At 53.7% G+C, this 18,912-nt stretch overlaps 1 protein-coding gene across 1 annotated transcript in view; it reads right to left on the bottom strand.

The window, feature by feature from the left end:
- Positions 1 to 18,912, bottom strand: part of LOC149992466 (polypeptide N-acetylgalactosaminyltransferase 2) — a 167,394-nt gene that overhangs the window by 18,687 nt on the left and 129,795 nt on the right. The window contains exons 4-11 of the mRNA XM_090263268.1: positions 12,545 to 12,643; positions 12,213 to 12,280; positions 11,942 to 12,007; positions 8,908 to 9,029; positions 6,842 to 6,929; positions 3,301 to 3,388; positions 2,146 to 2,249; positions 1,117 to 1,243 (exon numbers count right to left, since the gene is read on the bottom strand). Of these exons, the coding sequence (XP_090119394.1) occupies positions 1,117 to 1,243; positions 2,146 to 2,249; positions 3,301 to 3,388; positions 6,842 to 6,929; positions 8,908 to 9,029; positions 11,942 to 12,007; positions 12,213 to 12,280; positions 12,545 to 12,643 (762 nt within the window). The remainder of the gene's footprint in view (positions 1 to 1,116; positions 1,244 to 2,145; positions 2,250 to 3,300; positions 3,389 to 6,841; positions 6,930 to 8,907; positions 9,030 to 11,941; positions 12,008 to 12,212; positions 12,281 to 12,544; positions 12,644 to 18,912) is intronic.

Here is an 18,912-nt window from a genome sequence, read left to right as displayed (position 1 = left end):
CTGACCCTGCAGTGGAGGGAGGGATACGCCCACCACCTTGTCATCCTGGTATCTCCTCCTTGACACTCTCCACCGAGCCAGAGGAGCTTAAAACAGAAGGCTGGTACGCCTGAAATGCCCACCAGCTACCCCCACACCTCTCCTGCCTCAGAACAACACCCAGTTTCCCACCACCTGCAGGGCGCGGGCCTGGCTGGTCTACGTCTCCTGCCTGTGTACCGGCCCCTCTTCTCCAGGCTCCAGTCATGCCTGACGTCCTTCTGTTCTGGAGCGCCGGAGCCCTGCCTGTCCTGTCCCCGCACACCTCTCCTCCTCCTGCGCCCGCAAGCCCGACTGCAGGGCTGCAGTTTCTTTTCACAGCACTGACAGTGTCTGCAATAACCTTACGTGGCTGTGCAGGTGTTGGGCTGACTACTCCCGCCTCCTTGAGGCCAGGCTAACCGGCTTCTACATGGTTTTATCTTTAGCACCTATGGAATCCCCTAGGGAAAAAAAGTGGTTCTCATGGACTAATAATTGCTGTTTTTTCTTTAGAAAGCTCTTACATTGGCAAAAGCATCTCCATTACCTATCAAGTAGCATATCTATATATCATGAGGTCTTTCTGGTTTGAATTTACTATTGTTCATACACTGTACCGTGAATAGTAACCTGTAAAAAAAAGCGTAAGTTCTTGTCTTTAAAATAATATTTCTAAAGAGCATTTCTGGGTGCCAGCTCTGTGAGCTTGCACACATGGGTGGGTCTCTCTGACCAGCCCCATGGGTATGAGGACACAGAACAATCAGTCACCCCCCAACCACCTCGAGCCACCCCAACTGTCATACGCTCCCCAGCCCGCTGCTGGCACCACTGGTCTGTCTCCACGATTACTGTGTCTTGCAGAGACTGTCCTGTAAGTGGAATTGCACCAGACACAACCTTCTGAGACCAGCACCTTTTCACTCAGTGTGATGCCCGTGAGAGGTGCCCGAGGTACATGAATGGATAGGCATTCCCTGTCACTGCCTAGTGGTGGGCCATTGAAGGATCTGATTCCATAGGGCCCAAGGTCGACTCCTGTCTGGGTGGTGGCCAGCAGGGAGCTCAACCCTGCTCAGCCTCTCAGCCACTTACCGGGCAAAGACGGTGCCGCTGCCCCCAGGGAAAGTGTAGGGATGCTGCTTCCGGAACACGTGTCCCACGCGGCTGCAGGGGATGATCTCCAGGCTGCCACCACACTGCCACACACGGAAGGAGATCTCTGAGGTAGAGAAAGAGACAGGGTGACCAGCAGAGCCTGGCTGCTTGTGCAGCAGCCAGCCTGGACAGGGCGCAGAAAACCAGCCCACCCAGGGGAGCCCTCACTGCTGAGGGAGTCATGAGCAGGGAACACGCCTCTTCCCAGAACACGGTCCACAGCAGAGACAGCTCACAAACCCTGGATCTCCCTGTGGCCCAGCCAAGCAAGTGTGTGCAGGTGGACATACTGAGCAGCTGACAGCAGTGAATATTCCAATGCATGCGCGCGGCTGAGCATCCTCTGGGGGTTTCTGGGCTGACCTAAGGCCTCGCTGCCCAGAGAAGCTGGAATCAGTCACACCGGAGCCCCAGCGCACGAGGCCCATGTGACTTCAGAAGCTCGTACTGAGACCACGGCTGTCTTTGGAAACAGTCCCGGGGGCTCTGCTGACATCCAGGATTATCGTGCCCTCCCCGCAGCCTCACCAGAGCTCCTTTTTCTCTCCACGGTGAAAAGTGAATCCTAGAGCCCTAGATGGTCCCCCATTTCTGTAAGTGCGCGTTCCAAACCCTTGGATTCAAACAACGTTAAAGAGTCTGCATTTCCCTTCAAGAGCTTTTCTGTACTCCAGTGTCCTGCTTGCTCAGGCCGACACATTTTCATGCCCAACCCAAGACACTTGTAAGAACAAAAGGGACACTATTTATACTGATGCAGGGGACTATTTATGCCCAATGAACGGTCACTCTAATGTCTTTGAAAACATTTTCCAGCTGGCACCCTGCATACCACCAACTCTTGCCTAACTGTGTCTTCGAAGCTTCCCCGTGTTATCTCTGTCCCTCCTGGTGGGCGGGAAAAGAGCATGGTTTTGCCAGAATCGGAAACTGTCTGGGGGCGGAAGACACGAGACGCACACGTACCCAGGTTCTCGCCTCCCCACACGTCCATCATCATGTCGTATTTCCCCAGCTCTTCAAAATAGGACTTATCCATCACGAACAGCCCTCCTGCAATCATGGGGGTTCTAACGAGGCAGAGAGTGTGGCAGGGAAGAGAGGGAGAGGTCAAAGGCCAAGGTTAGCTCACCAGCACTGTCACACCAAGGTCAAGCCTACATTCTGACATTAAAAATAACCACACGGTGTCCGTCTTTGCTCAGAGCTCTGGGGGCCCCTCTCTGCTTTACCACCCACCACTGTCTTCAACGGCCTCCCCCATCTGCCCTGCAAGACCCCCCCACACTGCGAGGCGCTGGACTGGGTCCTAGAGAGTGACCGCTGGGGGCTGCCGCCACTCACTGACCGGTGGCCCTAGGTAAGTTCTTAAGCCTTTCTGTGCCCAGTTTCCTTAGAGGAGTACCAAAACACCACCTATAAAGCAGCCAGCACACTTAGGACATGCTTGTAGCTTACATCAGCTATCTCAGCGCCGTCCGTGTAAGGGCGTGCATCAACCTCACTTCCCCATCAGCTTAGGAAGGGTTAACAGAATGTTTACGGAGCCCCTACTTCATCTCAGCAGAGATGCTGTGGGAACTAATTCAGGGTCAAGGTGCTGGAAATTGTCTACAGCACCCTGGTGTACGGCACACCGGTGTACAGCGTGCTGCAGAGAAACTCGGCAGAGAAACGCTGGGCTGGCAGGTGGGTCTCAGGGTCCCAGTCTGCCCTGAGGAGGCAGAGGTGCATCCTAACTCCCAGCATGGACCCCAGGTGTGGCCTGGGAACCTAAAAGCCAGAGAGTCACCTCCTCTGTGGGCAAACAGGAGAGAGGACCAGGAAGGGCAGCAGCAGAGGGGCCTCCTGCCAGGCCCAGCCTCGTCTTCCTGGGCCCCTGAGGTCAACTGGAGACCCACCCTGTGCAGGCAATGCTCTGCATCAGACACGTGGAGAACACTCGGGACTGGCAGATCGGCCTCATGTATAAGCTTCATCTGAAGACAGAAATCTGAAGATACCCCCCCTGAATTAAGATGGGGGATATGGGGTCGGGGGCAGAATAGAGGGGAAAGAGCGCCACGAGGCCCTCAGGGCGGGGCCAGGGCCTAGGCTCTCACCTGTGATCCAGGCACTTACTTTATGGGGGCGACCGGGTTCCCTTGGCGGGCTCGCCTCTGCTCAGGCGTCATGTAGTCCCACTTGAACACCAAGTTCCAGTCAAAACCTGCCAACCACAGAGGGAAGCCCGGTGTTGACACGACTGGCCGGCTGTTAGCGCCGCACCGGCCGTCTGCGCAGCTTAGAGACCCGGGCTATCTGGAGAAGACGCGCTGAAAACGAAAACAATGCAGAAAACACAGCGCGGCACCCAGGGAGGCAGTGGGGAGAGAGACTGGGAGGAGGTGCAGTGGATTTTCCTTTCCCCCGAAAGCTTATGCAGAACAGAACACGCAAGGCAGGCGTGTCTACAAGTAAGACGCCTAAGGATAAACACGAAGTGAGGGGAGGGGTGGGCTGTGTGGGGGAACCCCAGGGCCCATCCAGGGGCTGTAGGGGGTAGGTGTAGTAAACAGTCTGCTGTGGCCTCCAACCTGCCCCAGGGCATGGGTAGGTGCCGGTTCCCTGGGCCCACGATTGACATCTTCAATATGTGCCTTAAAAAAAAGAAATCATGTATTTTCCCATTACAGTTAACATACGATACTGTATTAGTTTCAGGTGGACAACATAGTGATTAATGGTGTATGGTGTCTTCACGATCTCGATTGTAAACGAACCCCATTCAAAGCAACAAGGATCTGGGGTGAGGGGAGAGCGGGAGAGCTGTAAGACGGAAAGAGGAGGAGCGACGTGGGCAGGCAAGCTTCAATTTCTGCTCAGTCTGCCCCGTCCTGACCCCTTTCAGCACTGTGCAGGGTGGTGAGCTGGGCCTGGTACCTGGATGGGGTTTCTGGCGTTGGCCCCCAGCTCCCAGCTCTGTCCTTACCCTGGAGGGACCGCTCACTGAGCTGCTCGGCCCCTGCCCACCCCACCTGCGGCCGCTCTCCAGGTGCAAGAGGAGAGCGGGTCTGGCCGCACCTGCAGCCGGCCACCCCCCAGATGGGCAACGCTGGCTCATCGGCTGCGTTTCCGAGGGTCTGACAGCCACGCCTGGGCACTGCAGGGTGCCCCGCGCTTCGGCTCTGTGCCTCTGAAGCTCTCTGTCCCTGGGCTGTGGTCGGTCAGCAGGGCCTGCGCGATGCCTGAGCTCAGATTTCTGGTCTGCGCACGCGGACTGCAGGGTTCGTCTCCCCCAGAGCCCTGGTGTCTGCAGCCCGGGCAGGGCAGGACGGGGGCAGGGTCTCGGGGTCTCCCGGGCAGCCCAGCACACTTCATGGCTCAGCCAGAGGCACAGCACGCTAAGGTCCCCAGCAGTCACTGCAGGGCGGAGCAAGAGGCTGGGGGCCAGCAGCAGGGACGGCGAGGCAGGGGAGGATGAGGACAAGGCCGCAGTCTGACCTGAAAAGTCCGCTGTCCCCGAGGCAGACAGCCTGCCTCCAACACAGCGGTGCCAACCAAAAACAACACGCGTCCGGGTGTGTTGTTACTAACAGTGAATGCAAAGCCTCCGCTGGCCGGCGCACATAACATTACCTGCACTTTGCTGAATGTTCATTATAATTTTATTAATTTGGTCCAGAGATAAGCTATATCAGATTTCAAGATTTCCTAAATGCATCATCCTTGTTCTTCTTTTTTCCTAGAGGGATTTCCTTAAATGCTCTTAAGAGTGAATCTGGCCCCCATTCTTCAGATCCAGCAGGAGGCTTGCACCCCCTCAAACCCAGCTCTGGCAAATGCTTGCGGAGCAAGACATTCTAAATATTAATGCATCCTGATAGCTCGGGATCTGTCCTCCTTAAAGCCCCAAACCTTCTCACCAATTGCTAAGAATCTTTCCTGAATTTTGTTTCTCTATGTAAGTATAGTCCTCCCAGAGTGAATGGCTTCTTGCTGGTGAGTTGACAGGGAAGGTAGGGGCTTGGCCACACCCCTGACCTCATGCTGGCCACGCTCAGCCCTTCACACCCCTAGGTGGCAGCCCGATCGTCACCTAACTTCTCAGCTAGGGGTACTGAGGGCACAGGTGACGTGGCCCGAGAGGGGCAGGTGGCACCAAAGGCCCAACTTCCACTAACTGGTTCCCACATTCTGTTTTCTGAGGATGTGCCCAACTTCATAGTTTCACTGCTTTCTTTTCTGATGTCAGGCTGTCTGTGTGTCTGTCTGGAATAGCCCATCTTCTAACGTGCTCAGAGTGGGAGGAGGTGGGAAAAGCAACCCCTCGTATTACGTAAAGAAATTCTTTTCCAGCTGGGCGGCTAAACAAGAATGCCCCAATCTTGGGTGTAAAGGGTCCATGGTGGATAAATCACACACACAGGCAAGACTGTGGCAGCTCTTCCAGCGGCTTAGAGCAGCCCTCGCTGACCCCCCTGGCTCTCGGCCAAGTTCTGAGAGGCAAGACTGCCAAACGGCCGGGTTTCAGAGCACGGAGCACTTATTACTGGGCTGTGGCAGAGTCCCAGGGAGCACAGGTCACCCCCGCTGTCACCGCCCCCCCGCCCCCACACACACATCCCAGGGACACAGGGACAACAGAGAAGTGCCAGACGCCACACAGCTAGGTCAGAGGGGCTGGTGTGACTCCTGCATGTCCATCAGCATCAGGTGGGGTCCAGGAGCCACGGGAGGGTCCACAGACCCTTTCAGGGGGATGTGACATCAAAACTACGTTTATATGTATACCGGACCTTGGGTGCCTCTTTACAGCTCCTTCTTTCAAAAGTGTGTGATGGAATTTTCTGGAAGCTGCAGGACACGTGGTGCCAGCACTCTGAGGACAACGGGGCCTGGACTCGCATCAGCTCGTGTTCTGTCAGGCTCTCGGCTTTTCTTTCTAACACAGCACATGTGGCCAGCGGAGCTCACATGACCAGAAGTTCTTTGGGGCCTTTGATAATTTTGAGGAAGGCAGAGAGAGGACTGGGGCTGTGTGGACGGAGGGCCTGAGGGTCCCCACCGCAGGCTGCGAGGACCGACAGGACACAGGTGTGGTCCTGGGTGGTCCGGGTGGGGCGAAGGGGCCAGAATCAACCACACGTCGGAGTAAAATCCGCACGGCTTGGTGACCAGTGAGCGGGGGTCAGGGATGCCCAGGTGCCCACCTGAGTGAGCAGGTGGGTGGGTTTGCCACCAGGAGGACACTCAGGGGCTGGTAGGAGGGACAGGCTCGAGCCCCCCCAGCTGCGCAAACCGAAGTCCGCGGCGCCCACCACACGCTGCCTCCCAGCGCTGGGGTCTCCTCACCCCAGACACTGGTGGGCCGCCAAATCCTGATGGAGAACGACCCCAGAACTGTCCTGAGCAAGCAGCGCCACCACAGAGACAGAAATTCAAAGAGCTCCGGGAAGAACAGGCCACGCGAGACGCCCTGGAAGGAAACGAGGCCATTTCTTGCCCTTTGGGGGACTGTCCTTGCTGAGCGCAGGTGCTCGGAGGACATGCACGGGCACCGCAGCGGTCGAGCCGCCGTCCTCGTCACCCGTGACCCTGAGGGAGCCGTGCTCTGGTGCCGTGTGAAAAGGAGGAGCAAGGCGAGGGGTGGGGTGGGGGGAACACCCAGAGTGGCACCTACCGCCTTTTAAGTCTGCGGATGCCCCCACGTACTGGAAGTTGTCCATGTTGATGACATCGATGATGGGCGACACGACCCGCGTCCTGTCCTGGGTCAGGAAGGAGGAAGAGACAGGAGTGGGGTCAAGTCAAACTGAGGACGCAGCCCACCAGCCCAGGACCATCGCGCGTGTGGGTCCCACTCTGTGCCGAGGGACACAGGGGACTGATACATGGAAGGAACTGCTCCCTGAGATGAGATGCTGGGGGCAGGGAACAGCCCAGGCATCTATTCCCTCGGCTGAAGGCCTGGGTGACACCAGTGTGTCCCTAGGGTCCTTTTCTGGTTTCCCAAATGTCAAAACTTCAAGCCTGGGGTTGCCTTCCTCCTAGGCTTGGCTTGCACTTGACCGTGGGTAACTAGTGAGCTGCAGTAAACCTCAGGAATGGACTCGAGGCTGAGATGCCCACACAGCGAAGTCAGGGATATATTTCTAGGCACACAGGAGTGGCATGTGAAATGCAGAGTGCCACCATTACAGCACAAGGGAAACCAAAGTGACCAGAGGGTTCTAGATTCTGGGTCAGTCTCACCTGTGATTCCGCCAAACAAAACCCCCCCCCACCGCGCCCCAACACAGAGGCCTTTCTTTGTGCCACCCCGCCACTGTTCTGGTAAGAAACTGTGAACACGAGGCCTTTTAACCTTCCTGCCTCCGTAAACCCAGGTGGCTGGTGCTGGTGAGAGACACTGCCCCACGCCACTGGGTAACAAAAGAGTAAGTGCTTTCCAGAGCCAGTTAAAGAGCCCCGCGGTGGCCGGGAGGAAGACTTCAGGAAACAAATTAGGAGCAGAATCAGCAGAGCTCAGAACACAGTGCCTCAGAGAACATGGTAAAGCTCCCACACTGCCCGGTGCAAATTCACAGGGAAAACCCAACACCCCATGCGGCACTCGGAGAGCCAAGAAGAACAAAGTCCCGACGCTCGGCTCAGCCGGGGCCCGCATGTGGGAGTCACAGGACACAATCGGCCCTGCTAAGTCCACTCCACTTATTTTTATTTCCTGTGATAGGACTGAAATTAGCAGGAGTGCGGAGTCCCATCTCTTTCCACCCTTCATCTGGGAAGGGGTCCCTGGAATAATTCTGACAGTGGCCTTTGCACACTCTTAGTATCTTGGGGGCAGCCTGCGTGTGGCCTCGGCTTTCCCAGCACAGCCTGACGGATCAAGAAGCCGGCGGTGGGAGTGGAAAGAGCTCTTCTCTGAGCGAGGTGTGTGCATGGTGTAAGATGCCTCGGGCAGGCAAACACTTGGAGAAACGTGTTCTGCGAGCCTGGCTTTGCCACCTGTGTGACTTTAGGTACGTTATTCAAGTGCCCTGGACCCCGGTTCCTCATCAGTCACCTGAGGCAATACGGGGTTAAAGGTAATGGATCAAGCGTCCGGCACATGGCTCGTCCTCAATCAAAGGCAGGGACTCTGATGATCATAATGCCACTGGCTGTGGTGAGTTAGTATTTGGTGGCACACTATCTGTCAACTCTCCTTGCTGCCGTAAAAAAGAATGACCTGTTCATTTTATGTTTCTCCAGTAATTTCACTAAGTTTGCTTCTTCATTCCAAGAAAATGCTTTCTTAGTAGGGAGGAAAGAGTGTCAAGAGGAATGACAGGAGGCCAAATATAGCACCAGCGAGGATGTTTGCAGAGGCACGCAGTGTGCCCGTGGGCCACCCTGGCCGCCTCCGCACAGGGCCAGCACCTGCCTCCGGAGCGTCCCCAGCCTGCGACCCTCAGCCACCAGCAACAGCAGCACTCGCATGGCACTGGCTGGATGCCACGCAGGGGTCCTAACCACTTAGCCCCTTTAGACTCAGAGAACTGGCTGCAAAGCTGCAAGGAAGAAAGATCCTCCTAAGAAAAGGGTCTCACACCAGCCAGGGGTTCACCACCCGCTGCAGATCCCTGCCGTCTCCTTATCAAGTGGGGTTCCCCTGCAGAGTGGCTCCCATGGAGGGCCAACGTCCCCTAGGCAGCTGTCCCCCTTCCCAGCACCGGGAACGCCGCAGCTCCAGTCCGGCCTCACCTCGGCCACCCTCTCCAGCAGCGGCTCCAGCCAGCGCTCGTTGCACTCACAGTGGCTGTCCAGGAACGTCAGGACCCTGGCCTGGGCCGCGTCGGCCCCCCGGACCCGCGAGCGCATCAGGCCTGCGGGAGGGAGTGGGAACGCACATCAGGGGAGAGCAGGGAGGCATCTGAGAAACAGGCAAGAGCTGCCCACCCAGCAGGTGCAGCAGCCCCTGCCCCACGCTCACGGCTCCGCCGCCCTGTGCTGGGCACACGGGTACCTGCAGGCCGTGCGGTGGGGCCAACACCGCCCCGTGGCCACGGAGAAGACAGCTTCCTCAGACACACTGCCTTCTTAGAAAGGCCTTGACGCTACTGAAATGTGGAACTTTTAAGGCCTCACTCCTCTGTCAGAGCAACAGAGTTTTCTAATGAACGGGGGCTGGAGAAGGCGGCACCCAGACACTTCCAGTGCTAATGGTGCCGATTCAATTCAGCAACGTGGCAGAGAAATGACAAAGCCCAGTGTGTTAGCTTTTACACAAAATTAGCTATACTATTAGTCAAATTCCATAATTTACATATTTGTGATCTGTTACTAATATCCACTGTTAAGTCACACACAGGCTCATAAATAGCATATTTAATATTTATCCCTAGACGATGTGGTCATAAATGCCTTTCCTATGTATGCTGGGCTTTACAGATGAAGGTGATGTGACTATTCACAGCCAGTGAGCAGAAGTGTTTTAAGCTCCTTTATACGCAGTAGTCAAAATGAGTTTCAATGCTATTTATAGAGCTATGTGCCAGAGTAGGGAAAAAAGACAAAGATTTTTCTTTCTGGGGTGGGGGGTGGGGGTGGGGGAAATGGGCGAAGGGGGTCAAAGGGTACAAACTCCCAGTTATAAGGCCTGGGATGCAATGCACAGCCTGGAGACTACAGTTAACAACACTGCATCGCATATTTGAAAGTTGCTAGAGGAGATCTTAAAAGTTCTCAGAAGGAAAAACAACTGTAACTATGTGAGGTGATGGATGTTAAGAAAACACCCTTGGTAATTGGTGCACATAATATACAGATATATCAAACCATTATGTTACACACCTGGAGCAGATACAATGTTACATGTCAATTATGTCTCAGTAAAACCGGAAGAAGTAAATTAGTGCAAGAGAAGGCAGGACAGTAGGAAGAGAGCAAAAGAGCCCATGGGACTCTAAATCGAGAACTTGGATTACGAGTATGGTTTTCTCCCCACTGGTGTCATTAGATAGCTATGTGGCCCGGAGAAAGCCACCTAACCTTTTTGGGCTTTCCTGTTTCCAGCTGTAAAATGACAGAGGGCCTACGCAGCTCTTACATGCAGAAGCCCAGGCCCCGCCCCTGGCAACCCAAGCCTTTTCACTTAACGGGGGGTAGGGCCAGGCACGGCCATCTGTTCAGCTCTCTGGGGGTTCTGACCGCTGCCGGACTGGAACTGCTGACCCAGTAAATGCCCGAGCCCCAACGCTGAACCTAACGCTGCTCTTTCACCAGTGACAGTTTATGCAGCTGATTTTCCCTGTAACCAGTAGCAACACTGTAGCCTTTGCATAGATGTTTAAACAGATGGGATCTATACACACACACATGTACATGCCCACATACATGCACATATGTTGCATGGACATTTCCTCACCCAACCATCATGCATTTCCTCTGCTCCACACAGACCCACCATAATCCAGCTTCACACAACTGCCTACCCTTAACCCTTCCCAAAACAACGCATCAGTGTGGGTTTACCCAAATGGACCACCTAACATACAGTAAATAGAAAGTTTGTATTTAGAAACAGTTTTGATTTGTAAGCAGTTTAAAGGCACTAATAAGGCTGGTAAGTGATCAGTCAGTAATAAAATGCCAACAGGAAAAATATCTTTCTGTCCTTCACCTCTTTTGATTTTTTCCCTGTGCTAGCAGATGCTTTGGGTCTAAATCCAAAAGTTATTATGTAGCTTGTTTAGGGCCAAATGCAAACACAAAATGCAAGATTTTGGTTTGATCTCAAGATGTGAGTTGACTGTAAGCGTGGGAGACAGATGTGAGTCCAGCACACAGAGCTCGCTTATGGGCAAGGCTGATCCAGCGTTTATGCATCTGGAACATCTACATGGATGATCTCACAGTCGGTTATAGTATGGTGCTGATGATGTGGCCCTCATGGGCCAAATCATACTGGCTGATTAGATTATTGCCAAGAAAAACTGCATTCCTTCACTCCGGCAGGACTGCGCAGGGAACCAGAAGGAAGAGTACACGCTGGTTAAAGAATAAGCCACCAGTCCAGACCAGCCATCGGCGGCAAACAGCCAGCAGTAAAGCCCTGCAATGCTGCTGCAGAGAGATTTCTCAGGACTGGGGGAGCCGCCAAGCGCCCCAAGAGCACTGATGCAATGGATACTAACTACACTGTGACTTCAGCTTCCCTTCCAGACACTTCCAAGTCATACTTTCCCCCTTTGGAGTCACTCTTCTAAGTGCCACTACAGTAGACTCAGTGAGCCCGGCCCCAGCAAAGACGAGTCTGACCACAGACTTGGAGGCTGGCATTTGCAAAACCCAACAAGCATGTAATTGTGGTGCTCGCCCCCTTCTTTTGGGTGGCTCACCTTCCGCAGGCTGTCAAACTTGACTCTCGGTTATTTTATCTGATGCCTGGAGCATGGAGTCATTAAATTTCCCATTGCTAACTCTTCGTTTCTTCTTCTAAACTCTAGTAGTACTCAAGGGGCTGATAAAACTTCCTAGGTTGTAAAAGGAGGAGAGAAGCCAATTTTCTACATATATAAATAAAAATGTCATTTGAACTCTTACCCTGTCAATCTCTTTTAGTTAAGCTTTGAACGTCTTTCCCATCTTTGCTGGGAGAGGCTCCTAAGAGGCTCTGGTAGCGGGAGATCAAAAAGACTACATAGTTTATTTTTCTTTCAGCTGAAACCTTTAAGTTACTAGTGGGCCCAGGAAGTCAGAATTTGACGGGCTGGTCCTGAATTAAGAAGGGCCTTACCTTCTCGCCGATCATTTCTGAGAACCCGCACCTTCTCAATTTTCCCCAGGAGCGCTCCGTCCTCAGCTGGGAAAAGAAAAGAGGCAGAGCACTTGAACCTCAAGTTTATAAAGGGCTTTGCATTGAAGCCACACAGAGACACCGCTCCTTTCTGCGGCCCGGGTTCGGGGCCGACATCAGCTAGTCGTTAGCAGCCGCAGCCCGGGAAGGCTGGCACCGGGGGCAGGGCCAGCGCAGGCGACAAACGGTCTCGGGCTTTCTCAGTACTTACGGTCGTTGCTGTAGTCATCCACCAAGATGATTTCTTTTATGAGGTGGGGCGGGCTTTTCTTAAGCACACTGAGAAAAGACAGAGAGAGAAAGGCGGCAGGCCTTTTTAGGGGGTAACACTTTGGGTGGGGAGTTCTCCTATCTTGGCCCCAAGCCTTGGCTGCAGGAGCCATCGGCCCCTCCTTGTTCTGCACACTCGGGCGACCCGCCTGCACCCCTAGAAAGCCTTGACCTGACTGTGCTGGGGACACAGCCCATGTGCAGGGTCCCTGGGAGAGAACGCTCTCTGGGAGCTGCCAGAGGTGGGCAAGGGGCGGCATCTCCAGGCCTCACCTGACCACTGTCCTCAGCAAGGCCGACCTGGCTTCATTGTGGAATGTGATCACCACGCTGGTGGCCGGCAGATCCACCCGCCACTGCTTCCGCTGACACCTGAGGAAGAGACAGTTTGTCCTCTGAACGAGGGACCCAGACAGACCCCTGCAAGGGCCCTGGAGAGCAGGGGCGGATCGCCCAGCCGGGACGGACATCCCAAGAGGACCCTGCTGTCTGCAGGAGGCTCTGGCCTACTCCGAGATAAAGTGACAGCGAGACATGAGGTGACACAGAAACACAACCATAGTGACATACTGAGAACATCTATCTAACGCACTGAAGAAAAAGGTGTTTTGAAACAGTGAGACCCCGTCCGCTGGCTGGAGCAGAGGCGGGCTCCTCACAGGTCGGGTGGACACTCCGCAGGGCTGGAGCCGACGGCGTCGCCGCTCTTCCCTCGTTTGCTGCTTTGGCCACAGCAGCCTCGAGGGACATCCGTGCGGCTCCACAGAGCTGTCTCTGGGATCTGGCCCAGCTGCCTGGCTGCTCCCCCTCACCCTGGACAGCTGGGACGCACGTCCCTCACCCTGCCGGGCCGGCTCCAAGCCACCCAGGGTACGCTGGTGCGGGCTGGCACAGGGCGGGGGACCCGTCGGTTCTGGGGGAGCCCGGAACTGCCCGGAGCACGGCCCTTCAGGGACCGGGCCTGCACATGACGGGCCGATTGCAACGAGGTGCTTCTCAAGCCCGGTCTCTCAGGCACGAATCGGAATGGCTCTTCCGGAAGACAGGGCTCTGGGACCTCCAAGCTGCAGATGCTGATGGAGTAAAAGCAAGCTGCCCATACAGCCACAGTAAACAAGGGAAGCCCATTTTGTGATTCTGACCTAACGGCTTTTTAAATGCACTGATTTTCTTGCACATTTTTAAAATTTGCTTTTGCTATCAACTCCTAGAGACAGAAATGGCCTTTGGGACCAGGCTCCGCAGAACCCACGAGGGGACCTTCAAGGCAAGCTCCAGAGACTGGAAGAGCGTGTGTGCCTGGGGAGGTGACGTTCCAAAGGGTCCTGAGACAGCACCACCCCGAGGCAGGCCTGGAGCGCCCGTGGGCCACGGCCTGGAGGGACCGCTGGGAACAGTCTGGTGGCATAAGGGCCTTCAGAGTCACCAAACTGGTGATAACACTGACCCAGCTCAGAAGAGAGGCTGGGACAGGCAGCGAAAGCATCTTTGGTCCCTGGGAAATAGTTCTCAACTAGTCCTTTAAAAAAAAAAAAACTCCTCACCTGAAGACATGTGTACTCATTTTAGAGGAAGAAGGCAGGTAGGGAGGGAGAAAGAGAAAGAGAGCGAGAGAGTGAGACCAAATCAGTTGCTTCGTGTACGCGCCCCAACTGGGGATTGAATCTGCAACCTAGGCATGTGCCCTGACCAGGAATTGAACCCACAACCTTTTGGTTTACGGGACAACATTCCAGCCAACTGAGCCACTCGACCGGGGGTCAACCGGTCATTTTAATACCAAGGTGGAGAGAGTGAACAAGTCTTGCTGTGAGCCTGCAGCAGGGTAGGGACCTGTCACTCACCCCAGGACGGTCCCTTGTGCCAGCATCCCGCAGCTAAACCCACTGCTGCTGGCATCAGAGAAGCTGAAACCCTTCCCTGGGCCAACGCGCCGACAGAAACTTGCTTTGCTTCTTAGCTTTCGACATAGTTTAACCACAGCTGTGAAGGGCCTGCTCCCAGAGTGGAAGGTGTCCCTCTGCCATGGGAAACCGGCCGCGGCAGAAGGACACGGGTGTGTTAAACTCTCTGGAGCACAGCCATGGTCACAAGCAGTTAGGCAGTTAGGACTGAAGTGGAGGCTCAGGCAGCTGTGACAAGGACCAGTGAGTCCCCACGCGCTTGAAGGAAAATGGTCAACAGACACTAATTTTCCCTCCTGACTGGGAAAACTACTGAGAAGCAGATTTTGAAAACGAGCAAGAAAGCCAGTGCCATTAAAAAGCAATTAGGTCAGAATCACATTATGGGCTTCTTTTGTTTATTATAGCTAAATGGACAGCTTGATTTTAATTAATCACGAGAAAACTGCATAATACACCAGTTGTTGTTGTTGGGGGAAAATGTATCCTAGAATCAATATTGTATTTCATTAGAGCTCCTGACGGCAAAGTCTTCAAGGACTAGCTGAGTGACAGGTCAGTCCTCCCCCCACCAATTTTAAGAATTAGCTGATTGTTAGATGAAGGGAGATTCCGTAAGCTTCACTGTAAACAAATTACCAAAGAACGTCGCCCCCAGAACTAGATCTGTAATGCTAATGCCATAAAGAAGTCAGCCCCCACCTTTCTCCGCACAGTGGGGTGCTGGGCCCAGCAGTGCCTGGGTGGCTTCTGCACACCGGCTCCTGCAGCCCCGGGGGAATTAGAAAAGGGAGGAGGAAGCCTCTCTCATGCCCCAATCACAGTCAGCATAACTGATCCAATCATGCCCTATTCTCTCATTTTCCTCTCCTCTGTGGGCAGCCCCCAGGGGCTCTGGCAGCGTTTCTTAAGAGTGCATAGCGCCTGCACACGCATCATTTTATGAAAATGCCTCCTACATATTCATAAGGCACCGAGTTTTGCTAGGAATGGGCAATCAGAAAATTTAAGAGGTATCCCGTTTTTTAAGTAAAAACCAGGGACTATGTTACATCCCATGAGGTAAGAGTATGTATGTGTACTTATATGAATTCACATCCTAAGTCCTCACAGTGAGCCAAGAGAAGGGGGTGGGTGGCGGGGGCTGAAGAATTTCTTTGAAAAGAAACAATAAATCTTGTGTGTAAAGAGCCGTATCCCCGCCAAGCAGTCCTGACTGCTCCAGGCTAGTGACAGGCGCCTGGTATAGGGACCCCCCGGAGGCTGGCTGCTGGGGACTTCCATCCTCCAGTTTTCTTTGGGAATCCAGTAGAAAGTGTAGAAACGCTTGCAGTTAGTTGGTTCTCCCTCCCAGACGGAACAAAGTGCAAACAGCGATGCTGAGGTCAGAGGGAGGGCCTGGGGGTCTGGTTCACCCCACCTTCCCAGGGTCTGCTACTGTGGTGGTCGTTCCGGTAACTTCTTGTCCAGTAAAATGGAGACTTTAAAAACTGGACAACATAAAGGTTTTGCTTTTTTTAAATTCTTAATGTAGTTTTAAATTTCTTTGAGACCACACGGCTATGAATATCTGAACTGACTGAGTAGGAAAACTGGCTGATCTCCAAGCAATGTGCTCCTCAGCCCTGGGGTGGGGAATGGGGGGTGCTGCCCGGGGCAGCCTTGTCCTTGATGCAGATGTCATTCTTGAGGTTGAGCAGGACACTGATGAAAACATCTGAATGTGTGTCTTCAGACCAGGAAGCTAGGGGCCGGCCCTGTGAATAACACAGAGAGCTGCTCCACGGTGTGGAGAAGAACACACACGTTTTCCTCTCCTCCCCCAGCTCACCCCAGCTGGCCTAGTGTTTTCACAAAGAGCCCGTGGAAACTGTGGTTGCTCACTGTGATCTGAGGCATCTCATGTCACTCCTCACATGGGGAAATGGCCCTGACGGCCCTGCATGGTTACTGGGACTATCTAATAAAAACATACAAGGGACTTTGAATACTGGAAAGGTCCCTGTAATTCTAACTCAGGGTCATACATGCGCACTTGGCAGTTTGTCACTGTTGACTGTCGCCATGGAGGTTAGAGTGAAAATTTCTCTAGTAACCTGAAGGTGGGGCCCATGAGACGGCGCGCACACGCACACGCACACGCACACACACACACACACACACACACGAGGGTCCTCTGGGTGGAGAATTCTGCAGTCACTTGGAGGGCGACGAGTTCCTTGGCTTGCAAGAAGAGCTCACATGATGGATAGGTAGGGGAGATGGAGCGGCATATTTGGCATACTTCAAAAAGAGAGAGCGTTCCAGAACCTCTACAAGGTCAGGAAGGAGCTCTTGGCCAAGGGCAAGACCATCCGTACTGCTGGACAGCCATGATGACCACACAGAGCGTCACAGGAATGAAGAAACACGGGGTAAATGTTGCTGAATCTCCCCAAAGCGCCTGATTCACTCGGAGTTTGTAAGGAAAATACTAAGTAACTTGATTACTAATTAAGCATTATTTCATGTGAACAAAAAGAAGGTTTCCATTACGGAAGAGATGGGAAATGCACGCATTTTAAAAGATGAAGAAAGAAAAGTCAGAACAACGCTGGGCCTGTTGCCTGGCACAGGGAGGGTGCCCGGGCCTCTGATGCCCGCAGGGCACACCCCTCCCCCCTCCAAGTCCCTAGAGAGGACATTCAACACCCAACCCATGTTGTGATTACAATTTGGAGTCTGACATAGAAGAAATTTGATGGCAATGGGGACCCTGAATGTCAGCCTCTGCAGCAGCGACTTCTTGGTGCCTGTTTGCGAGCGGGCCCCCCGGCCACCCGCGGCGTCCCAGGTAACAACTCAAAGGGACGCAGCACTGGAAACCGGTAAGGCCAACTTTGTACTGTGGACGAGTTCTTTCATGTTTTACAGCTATTTGTATTTTCTGTTTCTTGGGTGATTCTGAAAATTTCCACGGTACTAGAAAAGTATCCCATTCCTTATTAAGTTTTCCAACTATGTACATGAAAGTGTACTTACAATTTTCTTATGATCTCTGCAAAGTCTACTTTATAGTATGTCTGCTTTTTCCAATTCCTAATATAATCATGCTTTTTCTTTATTTTTGTTATTCAGCATTTTTAGATTTCTACTTTTGGAAGACGATGCTTTATGTAATCCTCCCTATTGTTTCTTGTTTTCCCAGTTCATTAACTTTTTTTCCTTCCTCCTGCTTTTGATGTGTACCCTGAGTCACAGCGCGGGCCTGGGCCCAGCCTATGGGAGAAACCAGCGGCCTTAAATCCGACCCACTTTATAGATGGAGAAACAAGGGCACGTCTGTACCCAACCACGAGGAGGGTGGGGTGAAAGGCAGATAAGTGCCCCGAGGTGTAATGATAAGCTCCAGACTGAGAGCTGGGTGGTATCTCTGTCCTGTGCCAAGGGACACACCTAAGGCAGGGCCAGGAGACAGAGTGGCGCAGGGAGCCCTGGGGCCACTGTGACCGCAGTCTCTCCAGCAGACCCAGCACCTGGAAGTGTGCCAGTCTCCAAGCACACCAGTGGGCCAGGCAAGACAAACCAAGGGAGCCTGAGTGGGCGTCAAGCTCAGGTGGCAGAGCCAGGAAGTTTCAAAAATTGCAAGAATCAATTAAAACAGATCTGCTGATTCCCAGCTCCTCTGCCCCTGCTCTATACAGAGGTACATATGCAGGGGGTGTTAACACACAGGGATGCCCGGATGAAGGCCGTGAGCAGCAGCTGACCCAAATAGGGCCCAGAATGCACAAATGCCCGTCCTGTGCCCTTGCCCTCACCCTCTGAGGCCGCTTACACAATTTCCGCTTCAAAGCAAGAAAAGGACGGGTCTGTCATTTGAGTGATTAAGTCCTGGGCGCTGCGCCCATAGGAGCTGAGATTTCCCATATAAGCTTTGCAGCTGGGGCACCTGCCAGGCTGCAGCCAACATGGGTGGGTACATGTTAGGCCCAACCGCTCATGTGGGGACTCCAGTGTGCTCTGGGGACGGGAACACTGCCCTGGCACGGACTCCTGGTCACCGTAACACGGGACACTTAGTGAGCATCAGACAAGTGAGCTCACCCAGGAGCGTAGGCAGCTTGGGTGGTGCCCAGGAATCTGAATTTGAGAAGCTCCCTCCCCTCCAGGCGAGGCTGATGCAGACTGTTCTTAGGCTTCATTTTGAGAAACACTTAGAGAAAACTGAGCGATGTTATCAGTGACAAGTGTCCTCTATGATGCAGCCAGTATTAGAGTCATCTGAGGAGCTCTGGAATTATACACGGAATCTGAATGTGAACCACAAAGCCCAGAGCTTAAAAACTCTGCCTCTGCAGAGACGCTGGTTTCCCATCCTCCGTGCAGCACAACCTGAGCCCCAGCGTTCGTCATGCGCGAAGGACCCAGCATGCTGTGTTCCTCAAACTCTCATGGCTACAGGATGCGACCCCCACCCAACTCCAAAATGTCCAGGCTTTAGAACGAGACCTAGCCCACCACTGGTGTCTGGATTCACAATCAGGGGGGAGGGGATACTTGAAACAGGTGAATCTGTATCCCCCCCACCCCCGAGCACGAAGAACGCTTAAGAGGCCACACTGGGGCGGGGATGCCCCTCAATCCGAAGCACTTCCGCTCTGACCCACCCAAAACAAGGCAGTCAGCTTCACAGGGCCATTTCATGGTGTATTTTGCTGAGGGGTATCTGGGGATGCTGGGAAGGCCATGGGATAG

Source organism: Furipterus horrens, unplaced genomic scaffold, assembly GCF_987537825.1.
Source record: "Furipterus horrens unplaced genomic scaffold, mFurHor1.1.pri manual_scaffold_15, whole genome shotgun sequence".
In the NCBI taxonomy this organism is placed as follows: domain Eukaryota; kingdom Metazoa; phylum Chordata; class Mammalia; order Chiroptera; family Furipteridae; genus Furipterus; species Furipterus horrens.
The sequence above is the reverse complement of the archived record's forward strand: the minus strand, read 5'-3'. Positions and strand labels throughout refer to the sequence as shown.